This window comes from Mustela lutreola, chromosome 1 (assembly GCF_030435805.1).
Source record: "Mustela lutreola isolate mMusLut2 chromosome 1, mMusLut2.pri, whole genome shotgun sequence".
Classification (NCBI taxonomy): Eukaryota; Metazoa; Chordata; class Mammalia; order Carnivora; family Mustelidae; genus Mustela; species Mustela lutreola.
Window position 1 is genome coordinate 164340963 of NC_081290.1, and position 18985 is coordinate 164359947.

The following is an 18985-nucleotide window of genomic DNA, read 5'->3' on the forward strand; positions in this document are numbered from 1 at the left end:
AGCCATAAAAAGCTGAGTAAATTCATAAGCTGCTTTAATTGCTGAAATTTACCCCCACTTTCCTGATAAGGGCATGAAAATTATGTCTACAGACATCAAGCTGACAAACTGGGAATAATCATTACTTACCAAACAAAATCAAAGTATTTATCTCTGGTACAAGCAGAAGCCTGAAAGCAGTCCCTTTGAGATACCTTTGCCAATCGCCAAAGTTGCCAATGACTAACTTTTCAGTCTGTTTAGGAGATACCTTTAATTTGGGACCCCTCCCACTAAGTCAGACTTCCTCTTAAAATGGTCAGATAGGCAGTCCTTAAAAACCCCCAACTTTACAAAATTTCTGTTCTGGGACACCTGAGTGGCTCAATCAGTAAGCGTCTACCTTCAGTTCAGGTCATGATCCCAGGGTCCTACTCAGTGGGGAGGCCTGCTTCTCTCACTCCCTACCACTCCCCATGCTTGTGCTCACTCTCCCTATCAAATAAATAAAATCGTCAAAAAAATAAAGAAATAAAATAAAATTTCTGCTCTCCTCACCTCATAAAACTTTTTTAAGGAGCCCACCAGGCACAGCTTCAGGCTATCCACAATCTCCTGATGAGGCATCTGGAATACCACTCGTGAATACCATTTTGTGAGAGTGCTGGGGAAGAGGCAGTAAGAGAGAGACAGATGAACACACACTCACAGAGGAAGGTCCACAATCTGAATGTCAGTACACACAGGCTCCTCTATGCACCAATACAAATACCTAGTAAATGCATTTGTGTTACAGGTAAAAACACATGGCAATACAGGGAAGAATATATGCCACATATAGAATGTAAAAATATAGACATAATTGTGGTATTTGCTACAAAACCACTTCCAGCCGAAAAAAATTAACCACCTAGATAACCACCAACAGAAGACTAAATAGTGCTCTAGCATACAATAAATTCCATGCAGCACTTAAGAAGAATTGGTTGAGATTTATTTGTATGGACATGACGAAATGTCAGCAATATATAATTTAAGTACATAAAACAAGCTAAGGTATAGTATACACATTAATATGCCATTTTGTATACATATATACACCACCTATATGTGTTACTATGTGCATAAATGAAAATATAGAAGTATATATACATCAAAATTTTGGTGATAGTTACTAAAAGATGGCCCATAAGGTACTTTCACTTTCTAAATTTCTGTAGTTATCTGCATGAGCATGCCTTGTTTTTACAATCAGAACAAACAAAAAAAAATTCCTCATTCCTGGGGGAAAAATCCACTAAGACACAGCCCCCATTTTGAAGATGATTACACCACAGCCAGGGGAACAAACTTACAGATCTGACAAATCTGGTAAATAGACTAGATAAACTAATAGGAAGATAAGGGAGGGAAAAGTTAAGTATACTTTTATAAAGTATACTTTTACTAAAATACAAAATATTAGAAAGCATTCCCTGGATTTATAGTAAGACTGGCATCAAAATGAGGTAACCGAACAAAATGGCATTATAAGTAGTACTTACAGATTGATGCTTGCAACGAAGCCAACCACAGATCGCATGCCTCGGCTAGGATCATGGTAAACATCCATCCCAATCACCATTAATTGTTTCTGGGTTAGAAAACAAAAAACAGACCCCAAACAACAAGCAATCCATCACCCCATCTTTTTGTTATCTGTACCCCAAAAGCAACATATGAAAATAAGTTCTGGGAAAGGAAGAGAAAGACTGATATCAACTTGACATTTTTTTAAACACTATGAACAAGTCAGAGATCTAGAACAGGATCACCACACTTCTTCTGTAAAGGATTAAACAGTAAATACCATTGGGCTCTGTGAGCTACACAGTCTCTGCAGGAACTCTTCAGTTCCATCTGTTGTTACAGTATGAGAGCAGCCGTAGCTAGTCTATAGAGAAGTATGGTTGTATTCCAATAAAACTGCACTTAAAGACACTGAAAATGGATTTTCAAATAATTTTCACGTGTCAGGAAATATTAGTCTTATTTTTATTGGTTTCAACTGTTTAGATTTATAAAAACCATTCTCAGCCTGTAGGCTATACCAAATCAGGCTATGAACTGTTTAGACTACTAAGCATGGAAAATAAAGATAACTCTATGAGGAAAACAACTAGGTAGGAGTCTCTGGAGAGCTAAATTGAATGAAGACACATCTCAGCATCACTCACCAGAGGAATATCCACTCCCCAGAGCTCACCACCCAATTTACAATTAATCTGAAGTAAAATTTTCTGGGCCACACTCCGAAGCCTGGTTGGCTGACCAATGGTTCGGACATTGATGACCTATAACAAAGGGGTGTGAGGAAAGAGGACACTATCAGCTTGTCAGACGATGAAAACAGGCCTAAAGTAAACACTACATTTGTTGAGGAAACCCCAATTAGCAGATAATATACTTTGACTAGTTCTAATTCTAGGATTTCTAGGCAAGCATTGAACTCACACATACACACTCCCCACAAACACAAAACAAAACAAAAAACAAAACAATAAACAACCAAAAAACAAAAACTTTCAAAAAATCTCATACAGGGTAATTTTCTTTAAACCTACTAAGGAAAAACAGCTTTCCCCTTTCAGAGTGAAGCCTATACTCTCAGAACCCAGTCATGTGAAACCACTCAGCAGGTCACCCACTGAACCAGCAAGAGTAACTCATTTGGGAACATGAAGGCAGCATTTACAAAGAGCATCTGCTTTTAACCAGGTTATTCTAATAAGGGGAATGTTCCACCAGACAGTATACACACATGGCTTCTAATAGTTACTTCAGTCTTTTTGAACACCTGTATCCCTCTTTTCAAAGCCTCAAGGGAGGCTAGAGTTTCCATCTGTGCCTCCTGCCCAGCTCCCACTCACCTGTGAGGGCACAGGAGCCTGCACACAGCACAGCTTTTTAATGGCCCCATAGAGATCGTCACGTGTGCCCATGATGATGCAAACAACCATCTGTATCTTCCCCTTGAGGAGATAAAGTACATAAGTCAGGCTTTGAAACTCTCAGGGCACCTTGTTGGGGCTCCAGCTGGGGGCAGTCTAAGAGCCTGCAAAGTCGTGGGACCTTTAAGGCAGAAGAGGACTGAAACAAAGACGGTAGACATTCCAACACCAAACAGGTCTTTGACCCTTTGCTGGGTTCAGGGCTTCTTTGCACAGATATGGAATATGATATCATAAATTATCTAGACGTCTTTCTAGACGCCAACTGACGTCTTTCTTAGGACACTTAAGATGCCTGGAAAAGGCAGGCTTGAAAATTTGGAAGGGTTACTTAGTTGCTGCTTTCAATTCCCTATATTGCTTTTTACCATTCTCTTCAGTAAACTAACCACCTTATTACATTCATACCACAAAACTGAGGAAACATGGAGTACAATACCACAAGAAACTATTAGGAGCCGAACACAAACAAATGAAGCTACAGCTAAATCCGTAAGTGGCTCTACCTTACTCTCTGGTTACAAGATAGAATAGTATCACCCCCAGAGTATCTCATACAAGCATCCTTGACCCCTTACTGTTTAATAAGAGTTCCAACACTGGAGGGGCGCCTGGGTGGCTCAGTGTCTGCCTTTGGCTCAGGTCAGGATTCCACGGTCCTGGGTTTGAGCCCCACATCGGGCTCCCTGTTCATCGGGAAGCCTGCTTCTCCCTCTCCCACTCCCCCTCCTTATAATCCCTCTCTTGCTGTCTCTCTCTGTCAAATAAATGAATAAAATCTTAAAAAAAAAAAAAAGAGTTCCAACATTGGAAACACAGGACCTTTCAAAGTCTGAATAAAGAAAAGTGAAATGAAGGTGAAAGTGAAATGAAGGTGCTAATCCTTTATGCCAGAAAGAGCTACTAATGGCAAATCAATAGTATATTATTCCAAATCAAGATTAGTGTTAGATTAAGACCTCTCTGAGGGATGCCTGGGTGGCTCAGTCCGTTAAGTGCCTGCCTTTAGCTCGAGTTATGATCCCAGGGTTCTGGGATCAAGTTCCATATCCAGTTCCTTGCTCAGCGGGGAGCCTGCTTCTCCCTCTGCATGCCTCTCCCCTTGCTTGTGCTTGCATGCACATGTTCTCTCTATGACAAATAAATAAGCAAAATCTTAAAAAACAAAAAACAAAAAAAAACCTCTCTAAGGACGCATTCTAGTAATCACATCAAAGAACTTCCAAAGTCACAGAGAACACAGGCTGCACACTGGGAGCCTATGGCCTGGACCTACCAAACATGTAGCTTTTTAGTCCCTACAGTGACTTACATGTGTTGTTTTTATTAATACTTTTTACATTTTATTATTATTATTATTATTATTTAAGATTTTATTTATTCGTTTGACAGAGAGAGACACAGCGGGAGAGGGAACACAGGCAGGGAAGTGGGAAAGGGAGAAGCAGGCTTCCCGCTGAGCAGAAAGCCTGATGTGGGGCTCAGTCCCAGGACTCTGGGATCACAATCTGAGCTAAAGGCAGACGGTCAATGACTGAGTCACCCATGTGCCCCTATCATTTTTTTTTTTTTTAAACATGGAAGAATCTTTTTTTTTTTTTTTTTTTTTAAGATTTTATTTATTTATTTGCCAGAGACAGAGGGAGAGAGAGCGAGCACAGGCAGACAAAGAGGCAGGCAGAGGCAGAGGGAGAAGCAGGCTCCCTGCCGAGCAAGGAGCCCGATGTGGGACTCGATCCCAGGACCCTGGGATCATGACCTGAGCCGAAGGCAGCTGCTTAACCAACTGAGCCACCCAGGCATCCCTCATTTTTTTTTTTTCTAAGTAGGCTCCATGCCCAGTGTGGGGCCTGAACTCATGACCCCGAGATCAAGAGTCACATGCTCTACCAACTGAGCCAGCCAGGTACATCCCTCCCTTTTTAAACTAATATTTAAATATAAGGAAGGGCACATACACACAAATCCAGATTTTCTTGCTTCTACTGAAAAAGGAGTAAATTAAAAATTAATTTGATAATGCTGTGCTTTTATAAGCAGTCATAGGGTTTACTCTCTTTAGTTCACTACAATCCCCTCCCAGCTCACTTCATTTGCATTATTCACCTGGCTCCCGCAGACATCTGAGTTTGAGACCCCTAATAAATAATACAACAGCATGCCCTGAAGACAACAGAGACAAGACCAATTATGAGTTAAGTTTGGTAAACGTGATGAATGACCATCATATCCATGCTGCACGAAAACTGATAGCAGTATACTCTCCTAAAGAGAACGTGGCAAGCGGTGTGATGGGGGAGCTGAGGTAGTACACTGGGTTATTCTTTTGAAAATAGAACAGAATTACCAATGATCAGGTGTAGGGAGAGGCCACACCAGACTATAAGCCTGGGAAACTAGGAAGAAATTACAAAGAGAGACAGAACACAAGGGTGGTGCTGTGAGTGATAACCTAGAGCGGGGAGGGGAGGGGGATAAGAGAGATCCCAAGACAATCTCATTCCAGTACTGATCTCCCAAGAATGGACTCTTCCAGTCAAAGACTAACTACTTTTGTTGAGGGCCCTCCTTAAGCTTCTTCCTCTGTTTTATGTACAAACAGGTAAGAACTGTAGGCCTGAACTACTGAGTTACGAGTACTGTGACTTGCTCAGCTCCAGTGGTCCTGAACAGCTGTCAGGACTGAGCTGATAGCCAGGCGCCAAGTTCATTGCCAGAGCAATTCAAATCTTAAGCCAGACCAGATTGTGACAGCTAAATACTGAATCGTGCAAAATGGCACTGGGCCCAAAAAGTTGCTTTCTGAGCACAACATGTTCTATATAGATAACGAACTAAAGTTAAGTCAGCTATTCGTCTATTATGTGAAAAAAGAACACAAGAGTGAGGCTGCCAACATAGAATGAGAGCAGCAGAATTAACCAAAGGGCATAAAGACTACTTAGTTCATTATTTCATGTGTACATGAGTAACAAACTGGTTTCTGGGCATCAAAAACAGTAGACTGACAACCAAGATCATTTAAAATCAAGTGTTCAAGTATTTTAAAACAGGCATTCTATAAATACACTCAAATTAAATTAATTTATTACCTCAACTCCTAGCATGGATTGAATGGTTCTGACATAGGTTTCTATTCGATCATCCTTTAGTTCAACCCAGGCCGGTGGACTCATGCGCATACCAATGGGGCCAGCTATCTTCTCCAACATGTTAACCAGTTCTCGGGCCTGATCCATTGCTCTCTTTGGGTAAAACAGTGCCCAGAAATGCATGGGGACCTAGGAATAACCACAAGCTATTTTTAGTACTTCTCATAACTTAGACACTCCAGAGTCACACCCAGGAGGTATTATTCTAGAGAATAAATCACTTATAACTCTCTCCGCTTGAATCTTTTCTAATTCCTGTAACTAACACAGATGTATACAATTAAGTAAATGGGGGACGACTTTCACAGTGGAATAGTATGCAACAAGGAGAATGAAAGACCTACAACTATATCTAACAATATGGATGAAACTCACCAATCAGGGCTGAAGAAATTAAGCCAGACATAAAAGAATATATACTGTATGGTTTCACGTATACATCAAGTACAAAAAGCAACTGAAATGAATCTATGCTGTGACTCCTCATATCGTTTTTAAGGGTGAGAGGTAGGTAGTAACAAGGAGCAGAAGGGATGGCTTCTGGGTCATTGGTAAAGTTCTCTTTCTTAACCCTTGCTGTGGATTCTATAGGTTTATGAACCTTTGAAAATTCCTCAAACTTATACTTGTAAATATACTTTTTCTTTAAACATATTTCAATAAAAAGTTTTAGAAACAGATGTGTGTACTTTATGCATGGCTCAAAAACATTTAAAAATAATTATATACCATTTTGTTCTTTAGTTCCCTTGGTGGGGGCTGTTTTAATTACACTTCTTTCATGGATAAAAACATCCTTCCCCAGGGAAAAGCGGGGGAAGATAAAGGAACATAAAAGGGAGAATGGGTAATAGGCTGGCACTGTATGAGTTACCATAGCAATCTATTTCCTTTTCCTAAGTCTATAGCCAACCAAAGTGCTTACCTCTAACAATTCATCAATTTGCTGTATTTGAAGGACCCATTTAGTAGATAATGCAGGATAGGAATTCAGGTGGTATTCTCCCTCCAAAAGAAGACACCCAATCCTTCCTGCTTCCTAATTTCCATACTTATAGGAATACTGGTCCTCTCTTCACCACCTCAAAAGTCACTTACAGTTAAGATGGAAAGGTCCCTGGTTACTTCCTTAATCCAGTTTAGTTCCTGAGATGTGATAAATGAAGTATTTCTTAAGTTAATTCTTTCCATTGGGAGAACACGTCCTTCGATCTAAATACAAAACAAAGTACCCATGACATGAGCCATCTGCAAACACTATTTAAGGAAAGAACAACGATACTGTTCTCTCTTGGGCCTGGTCAACTCCACTATGTAAACCTGTCCAGGTTATAACCTCTGAGAATGGCACAAAAATGAAACTGCAGCAGTGAGTCTAGGCTAATAAAACCCTGGACAAATACAGGTAAAATTTTTATAGGTATGGCTCTTTAATTATTGAAGCTTCCAACATGGTCTCCCAAGAAAGGGATTAGAAAGCACTGCCTCTTTAGAAGTAGAGAACGCCTGTAAAATAACTACATTTCAAGATAAATAGTAAGATAATTTAAAAAAATATTTTAAGGGACAAACTTAAGTAAAATTTCTTAATAAGGCTGAATATAAACTATTACCCTTTTAAAATGAAAAAACAAAGGAAAATGCATAAATATAATGAAAGAACAAATTACCATTAAGAATAAGTCAATCAAATCTAAATATCCAAAACCAGGAAAATAATTGATATAACAACATGAACGGACTATTTTGCAATCATTAAAACCACTTTCCATCTAATATAATCCTGTTTTTACAAAAAATAAATAGTAATATATGCATCAATAAAAACTGAATGAGTCTATATTTAGTGGTGATTATCTCTGTGGATATGTAATTATAAAGGATTTTTACTTTTTATGATCTCTACCATTTGTTTATTAAAATTACCAAATACTGGGGCTCCTGGATGTCTCAGTTGGTTAAACACCTAACTTTTGATTTTGGTTCAGGTCATGATCTCGGGGTTATGAGATGGAGTCCCATGTCAGGTTCTATGCTCAGCAAGCAGTCTACTTGAAATTCTTTTCCTTCTCCCTTCTGCCTCCCCCGCCCCCCCGATTCTTGCATATGTGCTCTCTTTTTCTCTCACTCTTGCTCTCTCAAATAAATCAATCTTTAAAAATTACTTATTTTATCTATAACCAAAAGAATGTAATGAGTTTATTAACATAAGTAAAAATTTCCATATTAGCAAGAAAAAAGAATCAAACTCATGATATGAAAGTAAATTTTTAAACCTTTTTAGAAGGCCATTGGCAATATACAACAAAAGTACTAAAAACATAAATGTCCTCTGACATTTCCACATCCATAAATCTATGAAAATAAACAACATTACAAAGACTTAGTTACAAGATTGTTAACTGAGTAACTACTTCTAATTAAAAAATATTAAATTCTGGGGCACCTGGGTGGCTCAGTGGGTTAAGCCTCTGCCTTCGACTCAGGTCATGGTCTCAGGGTCCTGGGATCAAGCCCCACATGGGGCTCTCTGCTCAACAGGGAGCCTGCTTCCCCCTCTCTCTCTGCCTGCCTCTCTGCCTACTTGTGATGTCTATGTCAAATAAATAAAATCTTTTAAAAAAGATACTAAATTCGTGGGGCACCTGGGTGACTCAGTCAGTTAAGCAGATGCTTAAGCAGGGGTGCCTGGGTGGCTCAGTGGGTTAAAGCTTCTGCCTTTGGCTCAGGTCATGATCCCAGGGTCCTGGGATGGAGCCCTGATTCGGGCTCTCTGCTGAGCAGAGAGCCTGCTCCCCGCCCCCACTCTGCCTGCCTCTCTGCCTACTTGTGATCTGTCAAATAAATAAATAAAATCTTTAAAAAAAAAAAAAAAAAAAGCATCTGCCTTCAGCTCAGGTCATGATACCACAGTCCTGGGATCAAGCCCCGAATCAGGCTCCCTGCTCAGCAGGGAGCCTACTTCTCCCTCTCCCTCTGCCTGCCACTCTGCCTGCTTGTGCTCTCTCTGTCAAATAAATGAATAAAGTCTTTGAAAAAATACTAAATTCAATTTTATTTATTTTTTTAAAAGATTTTTTAAATTTATTTGACAGATCACAAGTAGGCAAAGAGAGGCAGGCAGAGAGAGAGAGAGAGGAGGAGGCAGGCTCCCTGCTGAGCAGAGAGCCCGATGCGGGACTTGATTCCAGGACCCTGAGATCATGACCTGAGCCGAAGGCAATGGCTTAACCCACTGAGCCACCCAGGTGCCCTATATTGAAGTATCTTTCATATGTATCTAAAATAAATTACTGAGATATCATCTTTGGATGATGAAATTACTCACGTTTTTATTTCTTTCTTTACTTTTTGTAAGGTTTCAACATTTTCCTTATTGACTATCCATTACTTTTATTTAAAAAAAAAAAAGAAAATTTTAACAAGGAGTCAATTAAGAGTGTAGGAGAACTAGAGAAGAGACAGAATTAATTATTTTGGTATGATCTCAAAAGAAAGGTGAAAAGTAGTATTAACTAATGTTTACTGAGCACTTGCTATGTGTCACATATGATGCTGAAAATGTTACCATTTAAATTCTTACAACTCGGGGTGCCTGGGTGGCTCAGTGGGTTAAGCCGCTGCCTTCGGCTCAGGTCATGATCTCAGAGTCCTGGGATCGAGTCCCGCATCGGGCTCTCTGCTCAGCAGAGAGCCTGCTTCCCTCTCTCTCTCTCTGCCTGCCTCTCTATCTACTTGTGATTTCTCTCTGTCAAATAAATAAATAAAACCTTTAAAAAAAAAAAAATAAATTCTTACAACTCAATTATCATCCTCATTTTACAGATAAACTAAGAGATGCTAAGCAATTTGCTCAAAGTAACTACGATGGCAAGTGGTAAAACTGAGATTCAAAGCCAAATAAGCAGATACTGAAGGCCAAGAACTCTGCCACCATCTCTCACATTGCCTCTGCCCTATGGATCATGCCACACAAAATACAACACAGGAGGCTCAGGCAAAATGCAGGCAGAAAGAGCCATAAGAATATCAGAATGGTGCAAGTCCAAAACTCTCTATGCCTATAGAAAGAATGTCAAATTATTTGGATTGGAAAACTGAAAATGAGGTAATTTTTTAAATAAAGATTTATTTTTTTATTTTACTGGGTGGGAGAGTGCATGTGAGCATGGGGATGGAGACAGGGAGAGGGAGAGAGAGAATGCCAAGCAGAATTCCTGCTGAGAGTGGAGCCCAGCATGGGGCTCGATCTCACAACCTTGAGATCATGACCTGAGCCAAAATCAAGAGTTAGGGACGGGGCGCCTGGGTGGCTCAGTGGGTTAAGCCGCTGCCTCTGGCTCAGGTCATGATCTCAGGGTCCTGGGATCGAGTCCCGCATTGGGCTCTCTGCTCAGCAGGGAGCCTGCTTCCCTCTCTCTCTCTCTGCCTCTCTCTCTGCCTACTTGTGATCTCTGTCTGTCAAATAAGCAAATAAAATCTTTAAAAAAAAAAAAAAAAAAAGAGTTAGGGACGCCTAGGCAGCTCAATCGTTGGGCGTCTGCCTTCAGCTCCAGTTGTGATCCCAGGGTCCTGGGCTGGAGCTCCACATCAGGCTCCCTGCTCAGAGGGAGGCCTGCTTCTCCCTCTCCTACTCTGCCTGCTTGTATTCCTTCCTTCGCTGTGTCTCTCTCTGTCAAATTAAACAAAATCTTTAAAAAACAAAACAAAACAAGAGCCAGAAAATGCTTAACCAACTGTCACCCAGGCACCCCAAAATGAGGTAAATTTTAAGTCAATATTCCTTTTACTATCTATCTGACTGAAAATTAACAGCTCAAATCTCTGCAAAATATGGAAGAAAAATCTCTAACAGATACTAACAAATTAAGAGAAGAAAATTCAAATATTGTGGCTAGGACCCCCCCCCCAAAATATAATAGAGCAAAACCCCAAAACAGAGACCAGATAGGAAGCTATCACCCACTTTCACTACGCTCTTAAAATCACTGATGAACACTGTTTCCTGTCTGACTACATCCAGTTTACCTTATGTACATCCTTCTGAAGGCAGAGTCCCCAGCGTGTCAATTCATTGCTGGCTGTTTCATTTTTTGAAATTCTCTGCAGCAAGCATTCCAGAGCATTATGGTGTTGTTTGGGGCTCAAGTTGATCTGCTGGGTCAAATCCTAAATAGATTTAAAATGCAGATAATAACTTCTAAGTATTAGTTTCTCCAATATGAAATTAAACCCCAATATGTCTAAAACATTTCCAAAAGAAAACATCCTTTCCACTGAAATGGGAGACTTTTTTTTTTTTAAGATTTTATTTATTTATTTGACAGACAGAGATCACAAGTAGGCAGAGAAGCAGGCAGAGAGAGAGAGGGGAAAGCAGGCTCCACACTGAGCAGAGAGCTGGACTTGGGGCTCGATCCCAGGACCCTGAGATCATGACCTGAGCCGAAGGCAGAGGCTTTAACCCACTGAGCCACCCAGGCACCCCTAAAATGGAAGACATTTTTATTTTATTTATTTTATTTTTATTTTTTATTTATTTATTTTTTTAAAGATTTTATTTATTTATTTGACAGACAGAGATCACAAGCAGGCAGAGAGGCAGGCAGAGAGAGAGGAGGAAGCAGGCTCCCTGCTGAGCAGAGAGCCCGATGTGGGGCTCGATCCCAGGATTCTGAGATCATGACCTGAGCCGAAGGCAGCGGCTTAACCCACTGAGCCACCCAGGCGCCCCTGGAAGATATTTTTAAATACTCCAAAGATTTTAAAATAAATATCTCTCAAGAATGTGAAGGAAGTGCAGGGTTAAAATTTTAATCATAGGGTGGCTCAGTCGGTTAAGCAGCCTGGTGATTTCTTTCTCTTTCACTCTCTCTCTCCCTCTCTCTTGCTTGTGCGTACTCACCCTCCCTCTCAAATAAATAAATAATCATAAAAAATTAATCATAAAATAATTTAAATTGCTATGGTTTCTTTCTCCCATGAGACCGCTAAATCTTACCTCTTTCTCAAAGCCACGTTCTGAATTTAAAATTCCTAAAATAATTCAGGGGCACCTGGGTGGCTCAGTGAGTTCATCTACCTTTGGCTCGGCTCAGGTCATAACCCCAGGATCTGGGGTCCAGCCCTGCGCGGAGGCCCCTGCTCAGTGGGGAGTCTGCTTTTCCTTTGCCCTTTCCCTGCTCCTGCTCTCCCTCTCTCTCTCCCCCAAATGAATAAAATCTTTAAAAATTTTTCTTAAGAAATTCTATGAAACAAGGGCAAAGGGAGCTTGATTACATCTATTTAATATTTGGGGAAAATAGGGGGAAAAATGTCCTGTGCCAGGCAGAGACAAACAAAACAGAATGGAAAACCAGATCCAATCTTAAACTTCATGTGATACCACTACTATATTTAATGTTATCATAAGACATTTTTTTGCTTAGTGTTTGGTCCATAATTTGTGCTTTCTAAATGTTACCGTTAAATGAAGACCCAAAGGTGTATATGAAGATTCTGAAGCATATATGTGAGTTCTTTATTCTTCTGGGACCAAAGAACTATACAGTTGTTGTTCCCTGTGAGGCAGTCATTACCACCTGTCTGCAGGGCGGTACAGAGAGCTCTGTGATCATGAAGTCATTAGGTGACTGAGTGTTGTAAAGAAGGAGCCTTGACCTACATGCTGAATGCAGAAGGATCAAAGGTAAACATGAAAGACATCTCTTACAGGAATGCTAAGCTTCACTTCGGGCTCTTTATGATGTTACTGAAAACAGTCTGTGGCATCGGAGATAGGCAGGGTCCGAGGGTAACAGACATGCACTGGGAGAGTGAGATAACACAGGAGCTCAGGTGTGGAAAGCCCCACGCACTGCAGAAAGACTGGAGGTGAAGTGCTTGAGTGCCAGACTCATGCTGCTGCCCATGTCTGAGCTGCTCAGCTATTTCCTACAGGGACTCAGCCCAACACCTCCTGGACACTCCACACCCCACACCATAACCTTCTATCCTTTTACCTCAGTCTCTGACTTGTTAAATAGTCAAGAGCAGGGATGCTGCTACATTATCTCCCCCACCCTTTTAAATAGACTGAAGGCTTTTAAGAATGCTAGAAAAATTCAGTGCTATCAAAGAACCTCACTTATGATCATATGACCAGTTTACAGTCATCCATCTGATTGGTGGGAGTGAAAACAGAATTACTTGTTTCCTTTTACCTCATGATCTGGCACTCCACTGTTTTTTGTATGTTTTTGAGTAATTTTCAGAAGGTAGCTCCGATCAGCTATTTCACAGTGTGTGGGAAGGGACATGGAACATGTTTGGCAGAGAGAACTGGAGTCTGGAAAAACAGACCTGCTCAGGTGATGACATAAGCCTGCCCAGGTCTAGCTCCATTCAGGACATAAGCCTAGACATAAGCCTAGCCCAGGTCTAGGCCTTCCATTCAACACGGGCATTTCTCACCTTCATGGCTCTGAAGTCCTTCTTCATCTTCTCAGGGATTCCAGTCATGAATGAAAGCTCAGGCAGCAGTAGGATTTCACCTTTTAGCAGCTTTGAGGAGAGAATGGAGAGGAAAAATAAGGCAGTAAAGATTGTCTTGTTCCTCTGACCCCACAAGACATGCCCAGAGCTGGGCCAGCAAGGACATAACTGGCACAATAAGGAACATAAAATCCCAGAAAAGAGGGCAGTAAAACACTACAAGTATTTTACCCTTTTCTCCTCAGTCACTATACTCACAGATTGTTCACAACATAGTCTGCTGTATTAGGTAAAAGGGAAAGTGTTGAAATGGTAAAAAAAAAAAAAGGGAAAAACTAGGGGAAAAAAAACAAACCAACCAACCTCCCTCTTGGGCCTCCAGGCAAGCTAAGGCAATACATCCCATCCAGTTGGGGTCTCCAGATCTTATCTTAGCTGGCTGATCTTCAGCCTTCTCACTTAAGACAGAAGAGTCAGTGTCAAGGCACTTTCCCTGTCTCTGGTCCCTGTTACCTGTCTAAAACTTCCCTAATAGATCCAGTGTTGTAATCTTTAGCAGAAAATTCTTCTTATTCCTTAGGCTACCTTGCTCATATGGATAATTAGGTTTTCCTTAGGCAGACATCAAAAGCAAATCCTACCACATGAAGTAACACTACTGGCTAGATGAGACAGCCCTGCAGAGTCTTTCCCAATCACATCGTAACACTGCTCCCCGGCTCCCAGCACCATGGATGAGAGCTTAAGCTAGAAGTGCCAATTTGACACCTCTCCACTCACCATCCCTTGGTTATTCTGTCTCTCACTGGGCCTGTGGATCAGCAGTGGCTGGTCCTCTTCCTTAATCGTGATCCCATAGTTTTTGCTAGAGCAGGACAGAGGCAGGAAAACATTTCAGAAGCAGCATCCCTGCTCTATGGCAACACAGTCTGGGTCTCTTAATCAGCACTGGGGTACACAATTTGCATAATACCCTTGTCAAGGATCCAACAGAAACTCCTTATAGCATATTTATAACGAAAAAGTAGACTCAAGTTAACACTGCAATGAAATGGAGGAGAAATCATCTTAAAGGTCCAGGGAAAAATATGCTTGAAACTGCATCAGGTTGGAGTGCCTGACTGGTTCAGCCAGTTAAGCATCCAGCTCAGGTCATGATCTCGGGGCTGTGGGATGGAGCCCCAAACAGGCTCTATGCAGTCTACTTGGGGTTCTCTCTCTCTACTCCTCTCCCCCTGCTCATGTGCACTTCCCCCCCACCCTCAAATAAATAAATCTTTAAAAAAACACAAAAAACAAAAAACTGCATCACACTGAAAGGCTTGGACAACTGGAAAGGCAAAATGATAGTCAAATGATTAAAACGTGAATTTAATCTTTCCAACCAGACTTCTACCTAAACCAACAAAAGAAATAAAATTCAAAACCCTGGTATTAATTTATAAAGTAACTTCCAAAATTACTAAAACAAATGAAACTGTAAGGGTAGCATATCCAAGTGAAATCCCACAAATAAGCTCATTTAATCTAAGGTGTATTACCAATCCAATTATTTTAAAAGTGTCCCAGTGTAAGCTACTATGGAACTCAATATCCTGCTACAGAATGGTAGACTACATCCCACACCCACCCAAAGGCCCAAGCCCAGTCTCTTCTTTCCACCTGTAGTATTCCAAGAATGTGATCTCCTTCCCGTCAGACATTGTGAAGCTATCTTTTGGTGTCTTATTCCAATCCACATCATCAATACGATAGGTACGATTGTTGTATCGGGTTATAACAATATTGCCAACCAGAAGCTTAGTGCACTCATTCTGGAAGTTTTCTTTGTTCTGCTGATACATGGCATGCCTTTGGAAAGAGACAAAAGACTTTTGAATCATATCTGTATACAGAGAGCACAATGAAAAGGATGGGGGATGCAAAAAAAGTGCTTTAGGGATATGATCACAGCTCACTGCATTAGAAGGCTCCAGTTGTCTTTTTTAAGAGATAAGACTCTCATCTCTTTTCAACACTACCAAAAAATCTCAAAATCAATAAAAAATAGTGAAAAGAGGGGCACCTGAGTGGCTCAGTCGGTTAAACATCTGCCTTCAGCTCAGGTCATGATCCCAGATCCTGGGAATGACCCCTGTGTCAGAGTCCCCGCTCAACAGAGAGTCCGCTTCTCCCTCTCCTGCTCTCTCTGCCCCTCCCCTGCTCTCTCTCTCTTTCAAATAAATAATCTTTCAAAAAATAGTGAACAAATAAAAGTAAAATTAAAAACAGTAACTAGAAATTAATAACATTCAGTTTGCCTTCAAATAAGGTACTTTAATCATCAAAATAATGATTTAGTATTACCATTATTAGGGTAGTCTACGGAAGGACAACAAAACATTCTCTAAACTATATTTGCCCTTTTGAGCTAACGGAAGGGATTATCAATACCTATCATTAGACAGCACTTCAGCTGAAGATGCTGAAGATGTCGATGAACAGACTCACCGCAGATAAATGTACCCTCACAGTAACCTCTAAACAGTGCTGTGAACAAGTCAACATAGGAAACTCGCAGAAAGCATGTTTGAATATGCCCAGGGATTCAAGGAACGTTTACAGAAGCAGCTGATGCTTGAAGGAGCAATCTGCCAAGCAGAAACGCCAGGGCAGAGGAATGAGTGAAACTCCAGGGAGAGGCAGCAGTAGTATGCAGGGCATAAGTGGGGATCTGGGGAGATGGGGAGGGCAAGGAGGCTGAGAAGGGACAGAAGATGGTAAGCACGGGCTGAAGACAGGCAGGGACCAGATGTAAATGTCCTTTAAGTCAAGGATCAGAGCTTGAACTTTTTTCTGAGTCAGTATCATCCAGGGCAGATTCTTCAGAAACACTGGTCCCTTGAGAGGTTGTGAGGAGGTGTGAAAAAGGTTCCACAATCAAAAAAGTGGAGTCCATTGTGCAAGTTATAAGCCATTCAGAGACTCACAACAGCCATAAGCACCTCAGACTGCTAAAGAAACATATTTACCTTTATTTACCCCCAATGTATTTAACCACAGATTCTTCTCACCGTTTTCCTTTTAACCTCACTGAATGAACATTTATTGCCATCCTGGGCAATTAGTACCCTGCAGAACTTGACTTGAAAAACCATCTCAGAGTTTAAGCAGTTCAACCCTGACAACAGACCCTGGAGGTGAATGCCTGGATTCAAATCTTGTGTCTTTCACTTACTAGCCTCAACTCATAGAGTTGAGGGAATGCAATGACTTCATAAACGTGAAGCACCAAGAACTGTGCCTAGCACAGAAAACAGAACTGTGGGTTTGCAAATATCATCTCCATCATTGTCTTAGTGCCTGATACATGCCAGATGCAGTGTGTGTGTGTGTGTGCACACACACACATCCATATGCATGCATATGCATGTGGGGGTGCGCCCTTCTCTCTGCAGGTCCAATACAGAGGAGAGACAGCTATAAAGATAGTTCACTTCAGGGGAGCCTCAGTGGCTCAAGTTGGTTAAGACTCTGACTCTTCATTTTGGTTCAGGTCATGATCTCAGGGTCATGAGATCAAGCCTGGTGTCAGACTCTGTGCTGGGCATGGACCCTGCTTAAGTCTCTCTCTTTCTCCCTCTCCCTCCCACCACTTGTGTGCTCTCTGTCTCAAAAAAATGTAGGTTAGCTATATATATGTAGTTGTGAAAGTCAAAAGCAACCACTAGTATAGAATCCATATTCAAACACTTTTTATTATTATTTTTTTAAAGATTTATTTATTTTTTTATTTGACAGACAGAGATCACAAGTAGGCAGAGAGGCAGGCAGAGAGAAGGAAGCAGGCTCCCTACTGAGCAGAGAGCCCAATGTGGGGCTCGATCCCAGGACCCTGGGATCATGACCCGAGCCGAAGGCAGAGTCTCTAACCCACTGAGCCACCCAGGCACCCCTCAAACTTCTTAACTTGTAATTTCTTTTTAGAACTCTTATTGAGTGTTTATGTTTTGTTTTGTTTTTAAGATTTTATTTATTTGACAGAGAGAGAGAGCACAAGTAGGCAGAAAGGCAGGCTGAGGGGGAGGGGGAAAGAGGCTCCCCAGCAAGCAGAGAGCCCTATGTGGGGCACCATCCCAGGACCCTGAGATCATGACCTGAGCCAAAGGCAGAGGCTTAACACAATGAGCCATCCAGGCGCCGCTTAATGACAGTTTTTAATATTCTCTCACCAAATCCCTTTCCCTTAATCACTGTCTTTTGCATCAGTAAAGGCAGGAGGCTGACATGGAGGAAGAAAGCACAATGAAGAAAAAAACTAAAAAGGGACTGAGGAACACAGCAGACAACAATATAGGTCTATGTCTTGTTACTACAATATTCAACATTGAAAAGTAGATAAAAATCCATGTTTCTTAACTGCAACTATTTCACTTTGACTTCTATACTGGGATTGAAATAAAAAATTAAAATAAAAAAAAATCATGCTGAAAAGAAGGCAAACCAAACAACAAACAACAAAAAATGAGTATATACCATATGATGCTACATATACAGAATTCTAGAAGATGGACACTAATTTCTAGTGGCAGAAAGCAGAACAGGGTTTGCTGCCTGTGATGGACAGAGAGAAACAAAGGTAGAAGGAAGTCTGAAAGAGATATGAGTAAATTTTATGCAGGCAATGGATATGCTCATTATCTTTGTTGTGAAATTACATTGGTATATAAGTAAGCTAAAACTCATCAAATTGTATACTTTGAATGTATGAGGTTTATTTTCTCAATTGTGCCTTTCTAAATCTGAAAAAAGAAAAAAAATTAACAGAATAAAAGATCTCAATGAGACTGAAATACAGATTAGGATTGAGTGTCCACTAATTACTAGTGGCATTTCAAGTTAGTGGGGGAAAAGGACCATTAAAAAAAGGGTAAGAGGGGAGCCTGGGAGTTATTTAAGTGTCTGCCTTTGACTCAGATCATGATATCAGTGTCCTGGGATCAGGTCCTGCATCAGGCTCCCTGCTCACCTGGGAGTCTACTTCTCTCTCTCCTTCTGCCATTCACTCCCACTTGTGCTCTATGGCTCTGTCAAACAAATAAAATCTTTTTTAAAAAAAGTTTTATTGAGGGACGCCTGGGTGGCTCAGTTGGTTAAGCAGCTGCCTTCGGCTCAGGTCATGATCCCAGGGTCCTGGGATCGAATCCCACATCGGGCTCCTTGCTCCACAGGGAGCCTGCTTCTCCCTCTGACTCTGCCTGCCTCTCTGCCTGTGCTCGCTCTTGCTCTCTCTTTCTCTCTGACAAATAAATAAATAAAATCTTTAAAAAAAAAAGTTTTATTGATTTATTTTATTTATTTATTTATTTATTTTTTTAAAGATTTTATTTATTATTTATTTGACAGAGAGAA

The 18985-nt window shown here is 40.9% G+C and overlaps 1 protein-coding gene across 4 annotated transcripts in view; it reads right to left on the reverse strand.

Moving 5' to 3' along the window:
- PIWIL2 (piwi like RNA-mediated gene silencing 2) overlaps window positions 1-18985 on the reverse strand; it is a 74024-nt gene that overhangs the window by 39038 nt on the left and 16001 nt on the right. For all 4 annotated transcript variants that reach the window (XM_059178477.1, XM_059178484.1, XM_059178495.1 and 1 more), the window contains 10 exons: window positions 15257-15445; window positions 14375-14459; window positions 13574-13663; window positions 11150-11290; window positions 7220-7333; window positions 6062-6250; window positions 2889-2990; window positions 2196-2312; window positions 1524-1612; window positions 538-643 (listed from right to left, as the gene is read on the reverse strand). In XM_059178477.1, coding sequence (XP_059034460.1) covers window positions 538-643; window positions 1524-1612; window positions 2196-2312; window positions 2889-2990; window positions 6062-6250; window positions 7220-7333; window positions 11150-11290; window positions 13574-13663; window positions 14375-14459; window positions 15257-15445 — 1222 coding nt within the window. The remainder of the gene's footprint in view (window positions 1-537; window positions 644-1523; window positions 1613-2195; window positions 2313-2888; window positions 2991-6061; window positions 6251-7219; window positions 7334-11149; window positions 11291-13573; window positions 13664-14374; window positions 14460-15256; window positions 15446-18985) is intronic.